The following is an 18,775-nucleotide window of genomic DNA, read 5'->3' as shown; positions in this document are numbered from 1 at the left end:
CTTATCCAATAAAAAATTCTTTAATAACGTCATGAACTTATCAAATTAGCAATATTTCACTTCAAAACAATTCAAAAAGGTATTTTCAACATGGATAAAGAAAAGTCGAAGTGATAACCCAACTTTTTTTCATATTCCTGTCGTTGTATAAAATCATTCGTCTAAGATGACAATAAACAAATCAATTAGTAAATATTTCAAATTAAAAAAAATCCGGCTATAGTGGAAGAAGTCCCAATTGGCTCAAAGTAAGAAATAAATTGTAATAATTTAAAACATTATACAGATCTCTCATTTTTATATAATTTTTTATAATCCTAAAATTTAAAAAAAAATCTAAATTAAAATGCGCGCCTTTTGCCTAGTTTTTTTATACATCGGATTATCCCGATCCGAATACATGTGGGAGAGCTTATGATAAATTTTAAAATTTGGCCATTTTTTGTTTGTCAATATTCGAATATGTATTCATTTTTCTTTAAACATCAACATACTAGCACGTATTAACAAAAAATTCCGGTTGTTCTTACACCCACCACCCGCTTCGTCGACTTCAAGGCTACTTTTGCCGTACTTTTCAATTTTCTGATCGTCTTCTTTCATTTTACTTTAGAAAACTTCAGATTCTGCTGGTTGGATAGCTCTATTTTTCGAAGCAAAAGCTATGTTCTAAGACTTTAGTACACATCCGCTAAGCAAATGTTTATTCATACCAAACTAAGCAAATGCTTTGGACTTTTGCTTTGATTGATTTCGAGCTAAGTAAAAGCTACCGAAGCAATTGCTAAACCTTATTCATACCACTAATTGTTCCCATTTTCCACATTCTGTTCTTTTGCTCTTTCTTTAATTGCTCGAAAATTGTTTATTTTAATTTATAGAACACAGAAACTCGTTAAAACACCTATCTTTGACAGTTTTGGTTTTGTTCATATAATTTTATGAAAATACAATCAATGTATCTAATTTTAAATTAAATACTTGAAACTTCATTAATTACCCCTTGGGGAGTTGGAAAAATCGAAAGGGGGAAGTGCGTGACTAAAGATAAATTTAATATTAGTTCCGGCCTTCATGTTGGTAAATTGTTAGCGATTAGCGATTAGCGCTTTAAGCTTAAAGCGATAACTTTATTGGCACATTTAGCGTTTTGAAATAGCGATCGCTAACTTTGTATGAGATAGCGATTTAATTAGCGGCGCTAATTTTTCAGTTAGCGATGCCGAACACTGCCTATAAGCGGTACAAATTTGGTTTCAATTAATCAATGAATAACTTTACCAAATTGTTTTGAATTGAGGACGCATGAAGACTTTCTTATTTTTGAATGCAATTTGGTTTTTGCGTCGTATTGCGCTGCCGTGTATTGCCGTGATGCAAAAGGACGCAAAAAAAAACATTTTGGTGAGTTGGTTTGTTCGTCGTTATGCATCGTCGCGGAAATTGCTTTAAATATTGAGGAAAATTCATGTTAAATGAACGAAAACTGATAGTGAGAGTGAAACCAACTATCCTAACATGATGAAGGGCTACAAATTGTTGTTAGGTGAGTACAATCAAGTTTTAATTTGCGCTGTGTGAGTAGCCAGTGCTATATTCTCATTACAGGGACAGCCAAAAAAATAAAAACGAAGATACCTTTTCGCACTTCTTGAACGGGCGGAGGTGTCGAAAGTCCAGAAACGTCCAATTGAATTTGCAATGGATAGTCTCCGGATGTCTTAGAGCGGCATCTCCTCATGTAACTATTTGATAGAAGCATTGTTCATATTTTTTCAAATAACTCCAGATGAACATACACATCCGTCCCGATCGCTTATTAATAGGCTCAATAATAGCTTAGTTCAATCGCAAGTAAAAATTGGTTTCAAATGGTTTCTGTCAACTGATAGATGTTCAATTAGCCAATGTTTTGATCGAAACTAGTCAGGTCGTTGTTCAATGAAGCAAGTTGAAACTAGTCAAAACCGATCCAGCTCAACAGGAAATCGATCGAAGTAAATTGTATAGAGACTGGTGATCAACTGTCAACTCACTCATATTTGTTTTTACCTATTTTGACCAGACTCCATTAAACAGACTTGATGATAATTCTCTGTAAACACTTTTTGATTGTCTTATTCCGAGTTACTCCTTGCTTGTCAGTTGATGGTCTTTATTTACTTTATTTTGCTTAACGAGCACATCTTTTATGGAAAATATACTTCGTTTCAAAAATATTCGTAGGAATGTTTAAACCTTGCAATTCAGAAATCTATAAAGGGAAATTGAGTTCTTGGGGGTCTTATATTCGTTTTCTGAACGGTTATTTCATGAGGTAAAGATACAAAACAGCTAAAATCATGTTTCGAATGCAAACACATACAGGATTTCAATGAAATTTGATGTTTCCTCGAAGAGATTCCTTTTTCTTAACTCTAAGCGTTATGTTTCGAATGATGGCTAGCATCTTACAAATGCTGAAACCACCAACCCACAGAAAGTGTACTATGTATGCCGTGACCGGGATTCGATCTCATGCTCGCTGGCTTAGAAGACTTGAAGGCTATCCTCTACGCCACGGGCTGCGGCTTTAAAGCTGTTAAATTAAACAAACTTTGTTTGCTGATCATTCCCTGCAAAAATTGCATGACATCAAAATAGCTGCGATTAAAATAAAAATTTTCGAAGGAAAAAATCGTTGCGTAACGATGAGCATACCTCCCCATCCTCTATGTCACAATTCATAACGTTGGAGTTACTCTCTTCCCCGCATAGGAGCGTTACGTAATAAATGAATGCCCCCAGGTCGTCGTAAGTAGATTTTCATTGGTAAGACTGGTATTCAAAACGTCAACATCAATTTTCTCGAAATACATCATGTGGTTCATGCGACCTTATCAAAAGCAACTCTAGATATGTTCTGGCTTTATAAACTTCATTAGCATCAAACTGACAATGCATTATGCATAGTTTTAAATTTAAATTGACTAAACACATATCAGAGTGCATCAGAGTTAAACGTCATTTTTGACACGCTACGATCATCAAACACAGTTTTAGAGAGATCTTGTCTTTTATCGTCAGTAGATGGTGCTGATCTTTGTAGAAAGGAAGTTTTTGGAATTGAAATGAAAAATGTTAAGGGATAAGCATCTTTATATCTACTATCTTTTAAAAAAAGTTCGTCAAAAATTCTGTGCTCCGTATTTTGAGAATCTAAAGATACGAAAATGTGTCAAATAACGTCAACTTTTTGAATAACTCTTGAAGATTTTCTACTGTGACTAAAGTAATTTCGACGGTTCATTGATTGAAAAGAACAGTTTTACGGCATTTTTTTTTACATTTTTCGATCTTAGACAAATTAAAGAAACATATATCTTTCCTCGTATGAAACATACAGCTTCTGGCTCCAATTTTCTTAGATACTAAGTTAAGCTATTTTAGTCCATGTGGTAGCCGGTCTATAGTCATTTTTCAGTTTTTTTTTTAAATATTTTGAATGAGCTGAAAATGAATAGTCGTAACTGAATATTGCTAAGATAAAAATTGAGATACATTTCGAAGATTTCAAAACTATATAAATTTTGTACAAATTGAGTAGCAGAAGGAACAAAGCGATTTTAACAAGGAGTGTCAAATATACACTCAAGGTTTTTTTGTCAAGGTTTTCAGGAAGCGTCCATAAAAAAGTATTGATGCAAAATTGAAGATTTTCTGAATTCAATAAGGGTCCCAGAAAACTTTTTATTTAGATGCACCCGAATAAAGTTATAAAACTTCCAAAAGTGTCATATTGACACTCAAGAGCGGGTGAGGTGGAATAAGAGAGTGTTTTTGTAAGCCCCCATCATGTTTGTAAAATGCCTCTATCCTTAAATAACAGGTTAAATAGAATAAATAAATGATTTTTATCATTGAAACTTCAAATCTAAGCTCTGATTAACATCTTAAGAGAGAATTGAAGATCTAAAAACACATTTGATAAAGTTTTTCTCGTGGATGAACTGTCTCCATAGTATGGCAACCCTAACTTTTGTTTTATTCCATAGCGTTATAATATACATAGATTTTTATAAAACTTCAGCTATGTTGTACGGAAGTTATTATTTTCTAGCAGTTTCAATGAAGTTATATGAAAATAGTACCAAAAAAACAGGAATTTAGTTCAAAACATAAATAGGCGTATTAAGCCCTCACGGTTTGAGGCTCGGCATTTTAGACAACAGTTATAAAAAATCGGTTTCTCGAAAACGGAAAGAACTTTAACCATAAAAATTACTCCAATGTAAAGAAAACAGATGGCTGCACACGTGTATATCGTTTTTTGTACACATATTTGATGTAATATTTGATTAAATCAGTGTTCTGCTTAAAAGGCGCGTATAGCCTGCATCTTCCCTACATTTTTCATATAAATGGATTTTTCAACGTTTTTATTTACTTTTTAATGTTCAACCATAGAGGAACACATTAGACTCAAATTACTCACATATTGAATCTAACTAGTATTTTTGAATCGACGTATACTATGATATTCCAATTACGTCCTTGTTTCCCACGGTTCCCTTCGCAAAAATAATCGGATTAAAACGGATCTATTCAGATGCACAGCAATATTTTCGTAACTTTCGGAAAAAAAAATCATAAAACAAAAAAACACATAATCGATCTTTTATTTATTGGTTCGTTGCATAAAATTGGACCATCTATAAATTGCACAGTAGGAAATGATAACCTCCCACTTCCACATCCTCCAAAACCAACGCCACGTAACGTGACGTGACGAACGGTGAATGACGGGGCAAAACTTTTCCATGTTCCGGGAAAACTTTCGATTCACACGTCGTCGTCGCCGTGCAGGAGATTTACTCATCTTTCAAATAAAAAAGAAAATAAAAGTCCCCGCTTCATCCCCCCGACAATCATCCTTCAAAGGTTGGACCTGATTATGAACCCATCCGTCCCTCGGAGGGGCGACGCCAAACGACGAACGACGCCGAGGATGACGCCGATTGGTATTTCAGTCTGGTGGAAATTATCGCACTTTTACATCAATCATTAAACTTGGGCTCCACTCTTGTACGGTTTTTTGACACTTTTTGGCGCTGTGGGTGAATGGATGGATGGCGATGGATAGATGGATGTTGGTACCTACTTTTTTTTCTTCTTTTTTCCTCTTTCTACGTGGAAAACTTGCAGTAATCGCTGGTTGGTCCCGCGTAATGGTGGCTCTTTTGCCGGTGTCATCATCTCCATCATGACGATCATCGCTGCTGGCCATCATTATCGGTGGTCCGAGAGCATGGGTAATTAATCACGTGCTTACCGGGTTATGATGACGTTTAAGCGGACGACAATTATCGGGGCGGTTGGTGGCACAACAAGGGGTGGAAAAGAATTTCTCGTTACATGGCGGTGGCCATCAAACTATAGATTTTATATAGAAGGTTTTTCTTGCGTTGTTTTCGATGCGCAGAAAATCCTTTTCCAGGAAATTATAGACTTGTTACGGGCTCAGTAAAAACTTACTTAAATAAGGGAGAGTGGGGTATCATGTGCCACTTTTCTCTTTGATCAATAACTTCTTTATTACAAAAGATGAAATGAAGAGATAAATGGTATAGTTTTCTTTATTACTTAACGTATCATTAGGCGTTTTTTTATGTTTTAAAGCTTAGTTCTTTTAGAAATGGGACACTTTCATTTGTCAATAGCTCGTTAACTAGTTATTGGATATTAAAAAAATTGACAGCATTTTTTTGCCTGTAAAAAGTACTATTCGACTTATTTTTTTCAAAATTTAAAATTTACGCGTTTTTTAGATATGTACGATGCAAGAGAAAAATAAAAAAAATAATTTTGCACAGTTTCCTTTAAAATTCGTCATTATCAAATTGATAGCTGACAAAACCGTTCATTATTCAAAGAATTACTGAGTTTTTGTGGTGAATAAGTATGCAAACACTGTCAATAATGTCCACAAAGTTCAAATCAAGCATTGGAGTGAAGCACATGATCGGCAACAACGGTTAAGGGTCATCAAGGAAGTCAAGTCTTATACCAGCATTTTTAATTTCCAATAAACGAAAAACTAAGGGTAGATCGCTGAAATGTCCAAAACAATTTTATCCGATAAGCTGAAAGTGTTGCCTAGTGATGACTCATTGAAATCCAACCTCAAACAACCATTTTTTGATAGTTCCAAAGCTCTTAAGCTGTTAAACTTGGTACCAAAAAAAAAACGTTCAAAAATGTTTTAAAAAATAATCAAATTTGTTCATTTCGAAACAACTGTATCCACTAAAAAAAGCTTCCAGTTTCTTTTAAAAGAGAAGTATTGGAACGAAAAGTATCAGAAATTGAAGAAGGAGGGTGGAGCCACCTAAAATATAGATTTTACGAAGTATAAGTTGGAGAAACTGATCAATACCATGACTGAAAAAAGTGTGCGCCAGCCAATGGGAGATACCAAGAATAAAGTAGAAATTTCTTTAACAAAAAACGGTAAATTTTTTTTTTCAATTTTTTTCATGAAAGATCATAACATTACCTTCATTTTCTTCATAGAAAGTATTTCGTTCAAACGAATGGTTTTTGAGATACAGGCATTCGTAACTGTCCCATTTCTAAAAGAACTAAGCTTTAGTAAATTATTTTCTCGAGTTCTGACTGTTAAAAAAACAGTATTTTTTTATAATTGACCCAAAACTGAAATTTCTTGATCCCGTGTGTTATTTGATAGTTATTTTAGATGAAAAAAGAGAGTTGTATATGATCAAATAATTTCAAAAACCCGGCTCACGAACGTTTTGGCAAAATCCTTATATAGAATTTATGTTCGACTCTATCGACATGAGTAAAATTGACAAAATATTTTTCCAACTATTCATTTGGCATGAGAAATCTTTACAGATAGGATAAATGTATTTTTAGTTATGAACGTGTATAAAAACACCAAATATAGGTGGCCCAAGACACCCAAGATTCCCCACAAACTATGATTTGCAAATTGGTTGCATTTGAGTGATTTTTTGAGAATTTATGGAAAATTCCTTTTCCATGTGGAAGAGCACAACAAAATTAAGACCGTAAGCACATGAGCATATTTTTGTCATGAACATTAGGTTTTCCACTAATTAATCTTGCGGGTGCTTTATTGAATATGTACGTACCTAGATATATTTTAAGGCTAGTTAATGAAAAGAAGCAAATTATGCGTACATAAATCAACAACACATGGATTCATATGCTTTCGCAAAGCGACGACAATGACAGTTGGATTGAGATTTTCATCTCAATACACAGCTAAGATATGTAGTGTTTCCCACGTTTCCCCATGACCCACATGGGGCAACATGCAACACGTTTCAACTTAAATGGCTTCCAAAAAACTCACGCCCACGGATAATCATACCCTTCATTCATAAAAAGTTTTAAGGTTAGTGGAACGTCAAACTGACGTAGTCAGAAAAATTATTGGTTTCTTCAGTTGTTTTTAATTTTTTAAAAGCATGCAATTTTCACTATGTTCAGAAAAAGGGGTAACTTGCTACAAACTTAGATTTTTATGAAAAATCTATTGAAAACGTATGTAAATGTATTGTTTTTGATTAATTTTTGATGCCATAAAAGCCATAACGCATAAAAACACCTAATGCATTAATTCCTAGATCTGATAAAATTAATTTTTACACTTTTTCGGAACATATGGATATTGCATACATTTAGGGGTAAAAAAATGCTACAAAAAATTCTCCTAGCCTAATCATAAAAATAAATGTCTCAACTCAATGAAAGAAATTTCAATCTTGACAAATGCGTGATGCAGAACAATCATATTCGAGCATATGGAAACAAGATTTACAAGGTGTTTCTTTGATTAGCATTTTGTTGCATCTTACCCCAGGCAGTTACCTGAATTAGAAAAATAGTTATTTAAAAAAAAGGTGATTGTTCGAAAAATATTTTTACACCAACAGTGTTGGAAAAGGATCATTAAACCATTGAAAAGTTTGTAAGTGATATCATTAAGCCAATTCGTCATATTCGGTAAAGTTTTTAACGGCATCGAAAAATGTTAAAATTTGTTTATTTATTGATGGATTTTTTTAAATTTTGAATTAAAATGAAACACTTTAAAATACTAATATAAGATGTAAAAGATTATGTCATCATCATTTTGTAATCATTAAAAGATAACTTGATAATGTTATACAAAATTAGAAATTATATATATCATTGCTGTGGTACAAAAATGTTGCATCAAACCCCGCTGTTGCATGATGCCCCGTTTGACGGTAAATAAAACTTCATTAAAATTGATAAATACTTCAATACTTTAAAAATTTACAAACATTATTTTTAAGACTTTAAATAACGGGATTGGCTTTCAACAATGAATGAAATAAAAAATTGGGATGGAAAATATCCATATAGTCTTCGTTGTGTGCATGCGAAGTTTTGAGCGTAAAACTCAAAAGCCCTTCATAAATAAGCAAACGAATTATATACAAACCTTAACAAATCCTCAGGATGACTCGCTATTAATCTGAGATAAACCTGAAAAAAATAGAATAAATGGAAATTAGTCATAACTCTAAAGATATATTATTTTCAGATAACTGTCCGAATGTCATTTGCCATTTTTCTGAAGCCTAGAGCGACATGCATCAGTACGAAAACGACTGTCGCAGTCATGTCCTTTTTGGATTTTGTGAATGTCATCGCTAAGAAATTCCCTCGAGAAAATGTCAAATAACATTTGGGATGAATGTCACAACTTGCATCGAGATTGTGATAGTCATGGAAAAAAATGTTACGCTAAGCTGATGACAGTCGGTCGTTGCTTCGATTGTAACAGGTAGCAAAATTAAGAAATTTCATTTCTTTCTTAATTCAATTTAGCGTTAACTTTTATTAAAACTCCGTGAACGAAGACATTATTTTATCGAGAAATTTAGAAGAGAGAACCCACCGTATAATCAATCACTCACAAACAGTACTCAAATTTGCCGCCGTCTTCAGAAAAGCTTTTCCGCAAGAGACTGTGTCCTCGCTTAGTCATTTTAGCCGCCGCAATATTGAATGAGTTCTGTTGCCTAGCGCGGGCGGCTATCTTCTAAATTTGGGGTTTTCTAAATTTGATATATGCAACACCTTTAGAGGGCGATGACCGTTTGGGATGCTTTGTCCGTGTATGAATCTGATCCAAAGAGAGGGAAGACGTTCTTCTTTTTATTCTTTTAAGTTTATATCTCAGCCGAACTTCGATTCTCAATTTTCGTTCGACGCCTCGGGATGGGCAACCGAAAATTTGAGTTTTGAAAAGAAATGTTTTTTCGGAGAAAGTCGTGACTTCGAGAGTCGGCACGAATTTCGGTTTTGAAGAAATGTATGGACTCGCTATCTTCTTTTGAGGAATTGATACCTTGACTCGTCCATTTTGTCCTAGTTTGTGGTAGAGGCAGGACCGGGTACTATAATCCGCGAGTCGTATGCTCTTATTAAAGGTAGAGCTTAAAATGTGAATTTTCTACCCTTTGAGTTTTCAGTGGAATTAATTTTATCGTTTTCCCCCGTAGTATAGTGAAGCATTCGCCAATAAAGTGCTTCAGAATCATAGGAGTTTTCTTGATAGTGCAATTCAGAAAATCCTTAGGTAAATTATTGCGGAAAGTTATTAGTGCGAAGCGTGTTCTAATTCTAATCCCAAAAAGCAGATTCAGATCACACTTCCGGTACTGCATATCACCGACTCGTGACAAAACACGCCAGCCGAAACTCCACCCCTACAACAACGGTGGTACGTTCAGGCGGAATTGGAGTTATTAAGCAAACACTAGCGACACCATGTCCTCCATAGAAAAGTTTCGATTAGTTAGGGAGCTTTTGGAAAGCTTTTGAAAACGGCCATACATTTGTCCTAACTCCGAAACGTCAAAAAATTTACCTGGCAAGGCGGATAGCAACCGTTACCCCTGAGCGGCACACGCAAGACGGCTTCAGTTTTCGGCTCGACGACTACGATATTCATCGGGACGCCGACGGCATCGACCAGACCTCAACAACGACGTCGACATCCGGTGAAGCACGCTGGTGAATCCACTGGCGGTTGTAACCGTGCCATGAGCAGCAGCAGCATCATCGGCAGCAGCAGCATCATCGGCAGCAGCAGCAGCGACAGCGACAGCAGCACAGCAACGGTAGATTCGATGGGTAATTAAACACCAGCCCCATGAATCTCTAAGAGTGAGTACTCATCTATGAAACATTTATCCATGCGCATGTGATGTAGTTTGATTGGTCCAAAGACGAATTTGCCGCCACCTGACAGCCTAGTTGTCAGCGTTGGTGCTTTACGATCCAATGACCTGAGTTCGAGTCTTGGATCTAGACCAATCATTTTTTTTCTGCACTGAGTTGCTTTTTTTTAAGACGGTTGTCGTTATTAGCCGTCAAGTCCATGGCCGGCCAGCCAACTACTGAGCCGTTTTTCGATTAGAATACGCACTACTTTACCGCACCTGAGTTCCAGCTAAAAATAGATTGTAAAATTAGGTAGCTCAGAAGTTAATTTGGGGAAAAATCTGCAGAGTAGGCCGCACCAAGGGTGTAGAGTTAAAAATAGAAGCTAGCTAGCAAGAAAGAGTTGAATCCCGAATACAAGATTGTAATAAACTTTGTACAATGGAAATTATATTTTGAATACAAAACTCTTTTCGTTTTTCTACCGATAATATTTAGTTTTACTGGAAATTTCAGAGGAAGGGAATTCACATTTTATCGGGCGTATTTTTCTTTTTTGAGTTGGGTTGGCTCCGATGTTTCCAACCAATGAGGTATACTTTTACTAAGGTGGCGCAAAAGAACGCACACTATTGCACGTAGGAGAGAAAAAAGGGAAATAAACATAAACAAACCCTACGTCGTGACGCGTCGTTGTCAGGGAGCTCAATTTATTCTAGGCAAAATGCGTCGCAAAAATGGTCGGTAGTGACGTCACTTCTGTCATGGTAACATGTTTTCGAGGAAAAAAGTTTAAGAGGTGGTATATGAGACACGACCGTAATGTTAACGTAGAATTACGACAGCCTATCTTGTGCCAATGTATTTTTCGTAATAAATTTAAATTTTTTTAAGTAAAGTTAATCAATTTCAAACAAGTGGTTGGCCGTAAAAACATTATTCAGCACTATTCAGTTGCATAACTAAAGGCGAAATAAATATAAGCATGTACAATAATGTACATATAAGTGGTGTCAAGACCCATGGCTTAGAAATTGAAGTTTTGTTACTAAGCAAATTATATGCAAGCTCAGTATCAAACGCCTGCGAGAAAGCTTCTAATGATAGTGCTGGCATTTAATAAATCAAGTGTTCTTAAATAAGGAATTTTGAATCTGTTTTTTTTTCTTTTATTCAACGTTTGGATTAAAAAAAACGCTGCATAAAAAGACAAAAATTGAAGCAATACTTTTTTATACAACACAGTTTTTCATCAAATTTCAATAAAAAATCTGCTAAATCAACAACTGATCCCTTTCATCCATACGCTTAACTCTTAGCAAAAGATGACGCACATAAAATGTGCGTTAATATATATCAAGTATGTACATTTGTTGTCTTATATGCAATTCTCGTTTGGTCAATGATTCAGAGTCACTACAATGGTCGTGCTAAAAACAAAGTTTTTTAAACATTGATACCATAAGTCAAACTTGTGACAGCAAAGTGTTTTTTTTATTTTACACATAATCACTATGATCAATATGATTTTGATAGGCACAGAAGAACGCAAAATGCTCTCTTGCATGCAAACTATCCGTAGCAAAGAAACGCATAGTATTAAACGCCTATGAATAGGCAACGATTTCTTCAACATTAAAATCAAACGCTTGCAAGCTAACTAGTACCTATCAGTGCCGAAATTTTGAGCTTTCTCACCGCTGCCTTTGATAGAAAAGCTTGACTCACTGCAAAAGTAGAGAAAAATCTCCCTGAAAGTTCTGCCTCATGCGTCTCTTCTGAATCAGTATCAATTCGGTATCGATTTTTGTAAAGGGCGATAGTGCCAATATCGCTGTTCGAGATAATTATTTTTAAAATTTTACAGCTCCATAAGTTTCCAAGGAAAATATTACTTATGAACTCAGCTGATTACTCGATTTATTTATATTTGACTCATAAGCTCTTTTGAAAAATTGATACCCAAATTTATCATTCCCTCTAAGTCAATTCTTTTTCCGTCCAGCAATTACTAGCGTAAAACGACATTTTAAGGTGGGATTATTGATAATTCTAGATACTAGATTATTATAAACTCAACAAACGGCCCTTTTCAGGGCCAAAATAACTTTGAAAGAGTCTTGTCTTTTCAATGCAAATTGGTCGATTGGGTGGTGGGTGGTGAAGCGTTGGTAGTAAGTAATGTGTGGCAGGTCTCGTGGGTGGTAGGTGTCGTGGGTGGTAGGTGGCGTGAGTGGTAGGTGGCGTGGGTGGCGTTGGTCTTAGGTGGTGTGTGGTGTGGGTAGGTGGCGTGGGTGGTAGGTGACAAGGGCAGGGATGGAAACGAAAGGATTTTGATCCGACAAACGTTTAGTCGTCAAGTGTACAAGTCGCGATCTGTACAAACCGAGAGCAAAATCATATCCCCTCGATAGTAGATCTTTATTGAAACGATGATGGTTGAATACCGACAAACACATTTTGAGACTGTGTGTAGCTCGGGGAGAAAAGCTACCCTTTTTGCTAGCGAACTTTAACCAATCGCAACGTACGCTTGGCTCGCTGAGAGTGAGTGTCTTACATACACAGATCCATGCGGATCCGAATCGGATGGCGCAAACGAAGCAACAACATATGGCAGACGACGTGGATGGAAGTTCAACTGTCGGCCAGCACATGTTGAAGAATTTTTTTTGGCTTAGCGCACGGGCATGGGAGTTTTTAACTGATTGATTCAAAATTTATTACTTTGTTTTAGATCACCATAGCGCTTATATTAATAATTAGTTTGAATTGGTATTAATATGATTTTTTTTAAATTTTGTATGAAAGCTCCAAGCAGAAGCTGATAAAACTGGAATAAAATCAAGTTGGCTAAAATGAGGTGATTGGGAATAAGGAAAAATCCGGAAAATTTCTGGAATTTCAAAGCTTTGCCAGGAAGCTGGAAGTTTCCACAAATCACCGGGAAAGTGTTCTTTTTTTTAAATGTTCATTTAATTGATATTTAATGATATTTCATTAAATCTTTGAACAGGTATCACCACCAGTTCGCTACATATTAACATAAAGATAAAGTTTTGCTCATTTTGTTGTAAACTGTTAACAGTTTGAAAACTCAATTAAATTTTTCTGAGTTAAATTAGGATGATTTAATGATTCCGTGATACGAAGTGATATTAACCGTCTAAACTTGAAGAACATATTCGTTTTTTTCTAAAAGCAGGTTGGGTTTGATATTTTTAGTTTTTCTTTATTAAAACCTTGATTTGATACCTCAAATATACCTTTTTACTATACTATTATTTTAAATGTCAAGTCTTTTTAGATTTCATAAACCATTTTCATGAAACTCCCATATTTATAAAAATCTACCGCCAAACTTCACAGATTTTTTTTCGAGGCGTGGAACCCTTATCAATTAAAATACATACTTATGAAAATGTTTTTTTTTTTTGTTAAATGTTTTGTGTTTTATGTTTATTGTATACTAGCACACCCGATGCGCTTTGCTACACTTTCTTGGAATAATTAATTTTTTTTCTAAAATAATTTTGATTTAATAAATTTGCATCTTCTTATAACATAATCAATCAGAAGCACACTTTTGAAAATGAAAGCTGCTGCTTACTTTTGTAATGTTAATGCGAATATAAATTAAAATCTTAAATTGTATATTGTTCATTGTATTCTGAACATGGATTTTTTTTACAAATATATGAATGTGTGAATATTTTGCAAAAAACTGTTTGACTTTGATATTTTCAGTATGGCATGTTCTTTTTAATTTTCATTTCGAATTTCTTACGACCACGACACCTTTTCTTCTGAAAAAAATTACTTTTAATGTAGGATTTAAATTTTTGGTCCATCAAAATTTTAAATCAATTAAAATTCAAATAAATGTTTAAATTTTCAATATTGAAAGTTAACATTAAAGTGATTTTTGGGCTACAATCATGTCTACATGCCTGTATCTGATTTTCTTACTTAGTGCATTCGCCAAGACTTCGTGATTTTCAAGATTCTCCGATATATGATTTTAAAGAAAGGTCCAATACGGACCTACGTCCACATAAAAAATAAGATATTTTTTATAAATAATCTGAAATTGCCAAAAAGTCGTTTATTCTGTTTTATGTTCAATAAAAGGTTAAATTTTGATTCAATTTAAACAATTTAATTCCAATGACATCCAGAAGTTCATATTGCAAGTGAATATTCGAGTATGAGAACTCGTCTTACAAAATTGATAAACAAAAGTTCGAAAAAATGAATAATCTAGATCTGCAAAAACCAAAATTATCAAATAAAAATTTTTATTAGACTTTTTTTGTTTAAATACAAACACATCAATTTCGAAGAATCCTTTAAGTTATTATTCATTTCTTTTAAATATGCATTTTTAATTCATTATTCTAGAATAAAAGATTCAAAATCTTGTCAGGTTATGAATTATACAATTAAATTGAGATATTTTATATTGATTTTTAATCCTCACACAAATAAGGGCACAATTTTAATTGCTTGATTGGTTCCTAACTCTTTTTTGTGGAAATATCTCCGTTTATTTTACGATATTCAATCGAAATTACCTTTAACTGATAAAACCCAAAAATCAGCTCAAACCTGATATGTTATTATATAGATTAAATGAGATACCCAACGCTACCAAATTCTCCTTCCTTCGAAGTGTCAAGAATAATTAAAAAGCGCTGAATGGACAATTAGTTTTTTTCTACTAGATCTGGAAACTGGAATTCAAAGTTCAACACTTGAAAAAAACAAGTAAAATTATTTAAATTTCATTTGGACTTTTTGGTAAAACTATTGAATAATTCGAAGAAGCTCAAATAAAAGGTTTTAATTGAATTATAAAATTTCTCTAAGAACGCGGGTAGTTTTGACTTCTTAGAAAAAGTTGGAAAGGGTCTCTCTTGCATGATTTTTCTTAGTTTGGTTTATATGTTAATGTTGAAAGAATGTTCAACCACGCTTATTTTAAGGCATAAATCAAAATATTCGTAGTTCTTTACTTGTTCTGAAAATTAAAAAGTTATGCAGAATTTAAATTCTATTATAAATTAAGTACAACTACTTAGTTTGAATTTACTTCATGTTTTTTAAAGATTGTTGTTTCATAAGTTATGATTGATTGATTTCATCAATATCCCACACATGATTTGGATTCAGGATGCAAAATTCTATTTAAATAGAATCAGGTTATCAGGTTTTTCACATAGACACTGATAATATTGTTCCCATGTATTATTTAAATGGAACAGAATTTGTAACTAACATTCTGCACCTAAGCCAACGTAAATATGTAGTTCAGAAATTGAAATCTCAATGATTTTTCAAATAGATATATCTTTTTTTTTATTTATGCTACAAGTTGCGAAAAGTAGATTTTCCAGCACGAGTCGAGGATTTATCTAACGAACGAGGGTTACCGTGTGGTGAAAAATTCGATTTTTGCAACGAGTTGTATGCAATTTTATTCTTGCAATTTCGTCGGTAACCATCGGGCATCAAACAGAAAGGAAGTCTAAAAACAGTGCTGAAATTTAGCACACCGTTTCAACACATAATATCAAAAAATAGATTCTGAATGTAATTTTTTTTAAAACTATTTCAATTTTTTTCGAAATTTCTTTCATTTTTGTGGATTTTTTTTACTTCTTGCAACAGTTTTCCCCAGTTTTCCACACCTTCCGCCAACCCCCCCCCCCCCCCCCCCTTCCCCCGTCATCGTTTGAATTGTTTTTCATCTTAATATATTACATTCCAAGGCTTATCTAATTAATTGCCGTTGCGTACTATTCCAAACAAACGACCAAGCAACACACAAATGTTGTTGCGAGCAAGAGCTACTCTTTGAATCTTCCGAAAAATCACAATCTTAACGCTATGATGGGATCCGATCGCATGTTGTACATATCGCGATCTGTGCTGAGTCAGGATCTGTACGTTTAGAGATTCGCATTTTGTTGCAACCACTCACAACAATCCGTATGTACGATATTGGAAGGCATAGCGAGTGCGCTCATCAAGGACTTTCTTTTTATCTTGCTTTTTTAAGATTGTGGTAACTCGTCACTCTCGGAGATCTCCCCACATAACAGTAACAGAGCAGAGAGTATCGCTTGCTAGGGCGATTTGAATGTGTCCTACGGTTGGTCGCTCCCTGCTCAAAAGTCGCTTGAAGAGATTTTTTTCCATCCCTGGACAAGGGTGGTGTGTGGCGTGGGTGGTGAGTGGCGTGGGTGGAAGGTAGAGGTGGTGTGTGGCGAGGATGGTGGGTTAGGTGGCTTGGGTGGATGGTGGCGTGTGGCGTGGGTGGTAGGTAGCGGGGGTGTGTGGCGTTGGTGGTAGGTGGTGCGGGTGGTGTGGGTAGGTGGCGTGGGTGGTAGGTGACAAGGATGGTGTGTGGCGTGGGTGGTAGGTGGCGTGGGTGGAAGGTAGAGGTGGTGTGTGGCGAGGATGGTGGATGGTAGGTGGTGTGGGTGATGGATGGCTTGGGTGGTAGGTGGCTTGGGTGGTAGGTGGCGTGGGTGGCGTGTGGCGTGGGTGGCGTGTGGCGTGGGTGGCGTGTGGCGTAGGTGGCGTGTGGCGTGGGTGGCGTGTGGCGTGGGTGGTAGGTGGTGTGTGGCGTAGGTGGCGTGGATGGTAGGTGACAAGGTAGGTGCTGGTTATGCATGGTCTCCGCACTTTTCGTACTGTGGCAACTTGCCACTGTTTGACAGCAAAACGATCTGCATAGGATTACCGCTGGTGGGGTCCGTATGCAGATCGAATTGCACTGCTCAACGGGCAAACTGAGAATGAAACCGGTCGACCGGAGACCCCTTACTTTTATATCTTTCGAAGGAAGGGAAAAATAAAACATACCAAGGGGCGTGGCGTCCGTGTTTTTTGTCATTTTCGACCAGCCAATCAACGATGAGCAGGCTTGAAATGTCTTTAAGGAAAGATGTCCTTGAGTTGGAAAGTTTTCGTGACGCGAGATCCGATCGCAACTTTCAATTTGCCCCCCTATAGTGTTGCCGTAAGACGTAATTCTACGTCAAAAACTTTACTACTACCTTTGCAACGTTTCTTTCTCATCACCTCTCTTTCCACCACATTGGTTTCCAACCTCCGTTCCTTCCTCCAAAGCAATCTAGGGTATCCCGGTCAGAAGAGGTTGACCTATGATAATTTTGCGTTATTTTCCAGAGTTTCTCTCTTAGCCAACCGAGCATTAATTTTTCTCAAATTCTGTTAAATTTTCCACCGAACATTCGGTTGGCATCGATCAACTGTTGAGGATCCCAGGGACAGCGGTGTTTAAACTCGCCTCGGAAAGAATCATTCGGCTGATTTTTTGCGAGTTTAACTTGTTGTGTGCAGATTGATTTTATCTTCGTTCCAATCATGACGTGATTGCACACAAAACGAAGAGAACAGTTCCGAGTTGATGTTTTCCCCTCCTCGCAGGAATAAAATCACACCAATGAAACAACAGAACGAAGCTTACCGTACACGAATGCTCACGAGCGATCGTTGCCCGACGGACCGAGTTAACATTCCTCGCACCCTTCTCTCACTCGTTTCCCGTTCCCTTGTATCTATCACTTTTAGCCACGCCCCCATGCGTTGTCCGATTGATGTGTTCGGCTGCCAAACGAAAACGATTTTTTCTTTAATTCGCAGAACCGTTCGCTGATGTTTCTCCCGATTGCTGTTTACTCCTGCCGAGTTTACCCGAAGCTTACTTCCTGATGCTTTCCGAGTTGAACTTTAGATAGCATCATTGCAGATTGAGTTTAACGAAATAAAATCGTTCTGCAAAGAAGGGCAAAGTGCGAGTATGTAGACTCGCGATTTTAACATCTCTGCCCAGGGACAGTTGGGGGCTTAATCTTATTTGGGTTAAAACTAAGGACTATACCCGCCCTGCGGATAGGTCTCATAGCCGGGCAAAGCAAAACAGGTGGAAGATCTCCCTCTGGGGAGTGGCGCATAAATCGGCCACTTACCTACCCCTTTTAAAAACTCCCCCAACCGGACCGCCTCCGGTTACACGATGACACTCATATTGGCAAATGTTATGGCGACATTTAACATTTTGAATGTCACAGAATATAAACGTGACATTCATAGGAATCTTGATGAAATTTCATAAAAATGAATGTCGCGACAGTCAAAACGGTTCCTTGCTGACTTTGCCATGTGGGCTGGCCAATCTGGCCGGTTCCGGAATCCGGAAAATCAAAATGATCAGATTTTAACTTGCGACACATCATTAGAAAGCTCTTGGCCTGTACATGATGGGAATTGATAAGAAAAGTGGTTCGGGGCCATCTGCTCCCGGTCACGGCCAATCAGACCGGTTCTGAAATCCGGAAAATCAAAATGATCAGATTTTAACTTGCGACACATTATTAGAAAGCCATGACATTTTTAAAATTGTTCCATGATAGTCACGGAATCCAAAATTCAAAGATGTCATTCCGACAGTCAGAGGATCAACAGAATCTTCGACTGCCACAAGTCAAAAATGTTATCGGGATGAATAATTCGA

The 18,775-nt window shown here is 36.1% G+C and overlaps 2 protein-coding genes across 2 annotated transcripts in view; both read right to left on the bottom strand.

Annotated features, from left to right (window-relative positions):
* Positions 1-18,775, bottom strand: part of LOC129754733 (cyclic nucleotide-gated cation channel alpha-3) — a 708,907-nt gene that overhangs the window by 629,751 nt on the left and 60,381 nt on the right. The window contains exon 2 of the mRNA XM_055750948.1: positions 8,501-8,544. The gene's annotated coding sequence lies outside the window, so the exon portion shown is untranslated. The remainder of the gene's footprint in view (positions 1-8,500; positions 8,545-18,775) is intronic.
* Positions 8,513-16,909, bottom strand: LOC129752698 (uncharacterized). The gene is made up of 2 exons (XM_055748470.1): positions 16,384-16,909; positions 8,513-8,544 (listed from the first exon to the last, which is right to left on the bottom strand). Exons 1-2 carry the CDS (start codon positions 16,907-16,909, stop codon positions 8,513-8,515), a joined length of 558 nt encoding a protein of 185 aa, XP_055604445.1.

This window comes from Uranotaenia lowii, chromosome 3, assembly GCF_029784155.1.
Source record: "Uranotaenia lowii strain MFRU-FL chromosome 3, ASM2978415v1, whole genome shotgun sequence".
Lineage (NCBI taxonomy): Eukaryota > Metazoa > Arthropoda > Insecta > Diptera > Culicidae > Uranotaenia > Uranotaenia lowii.
Note: the sequence above shows the minus strand (reverse complement) of the source record. Positions and strands in the feature narration are given on the sequence as shown.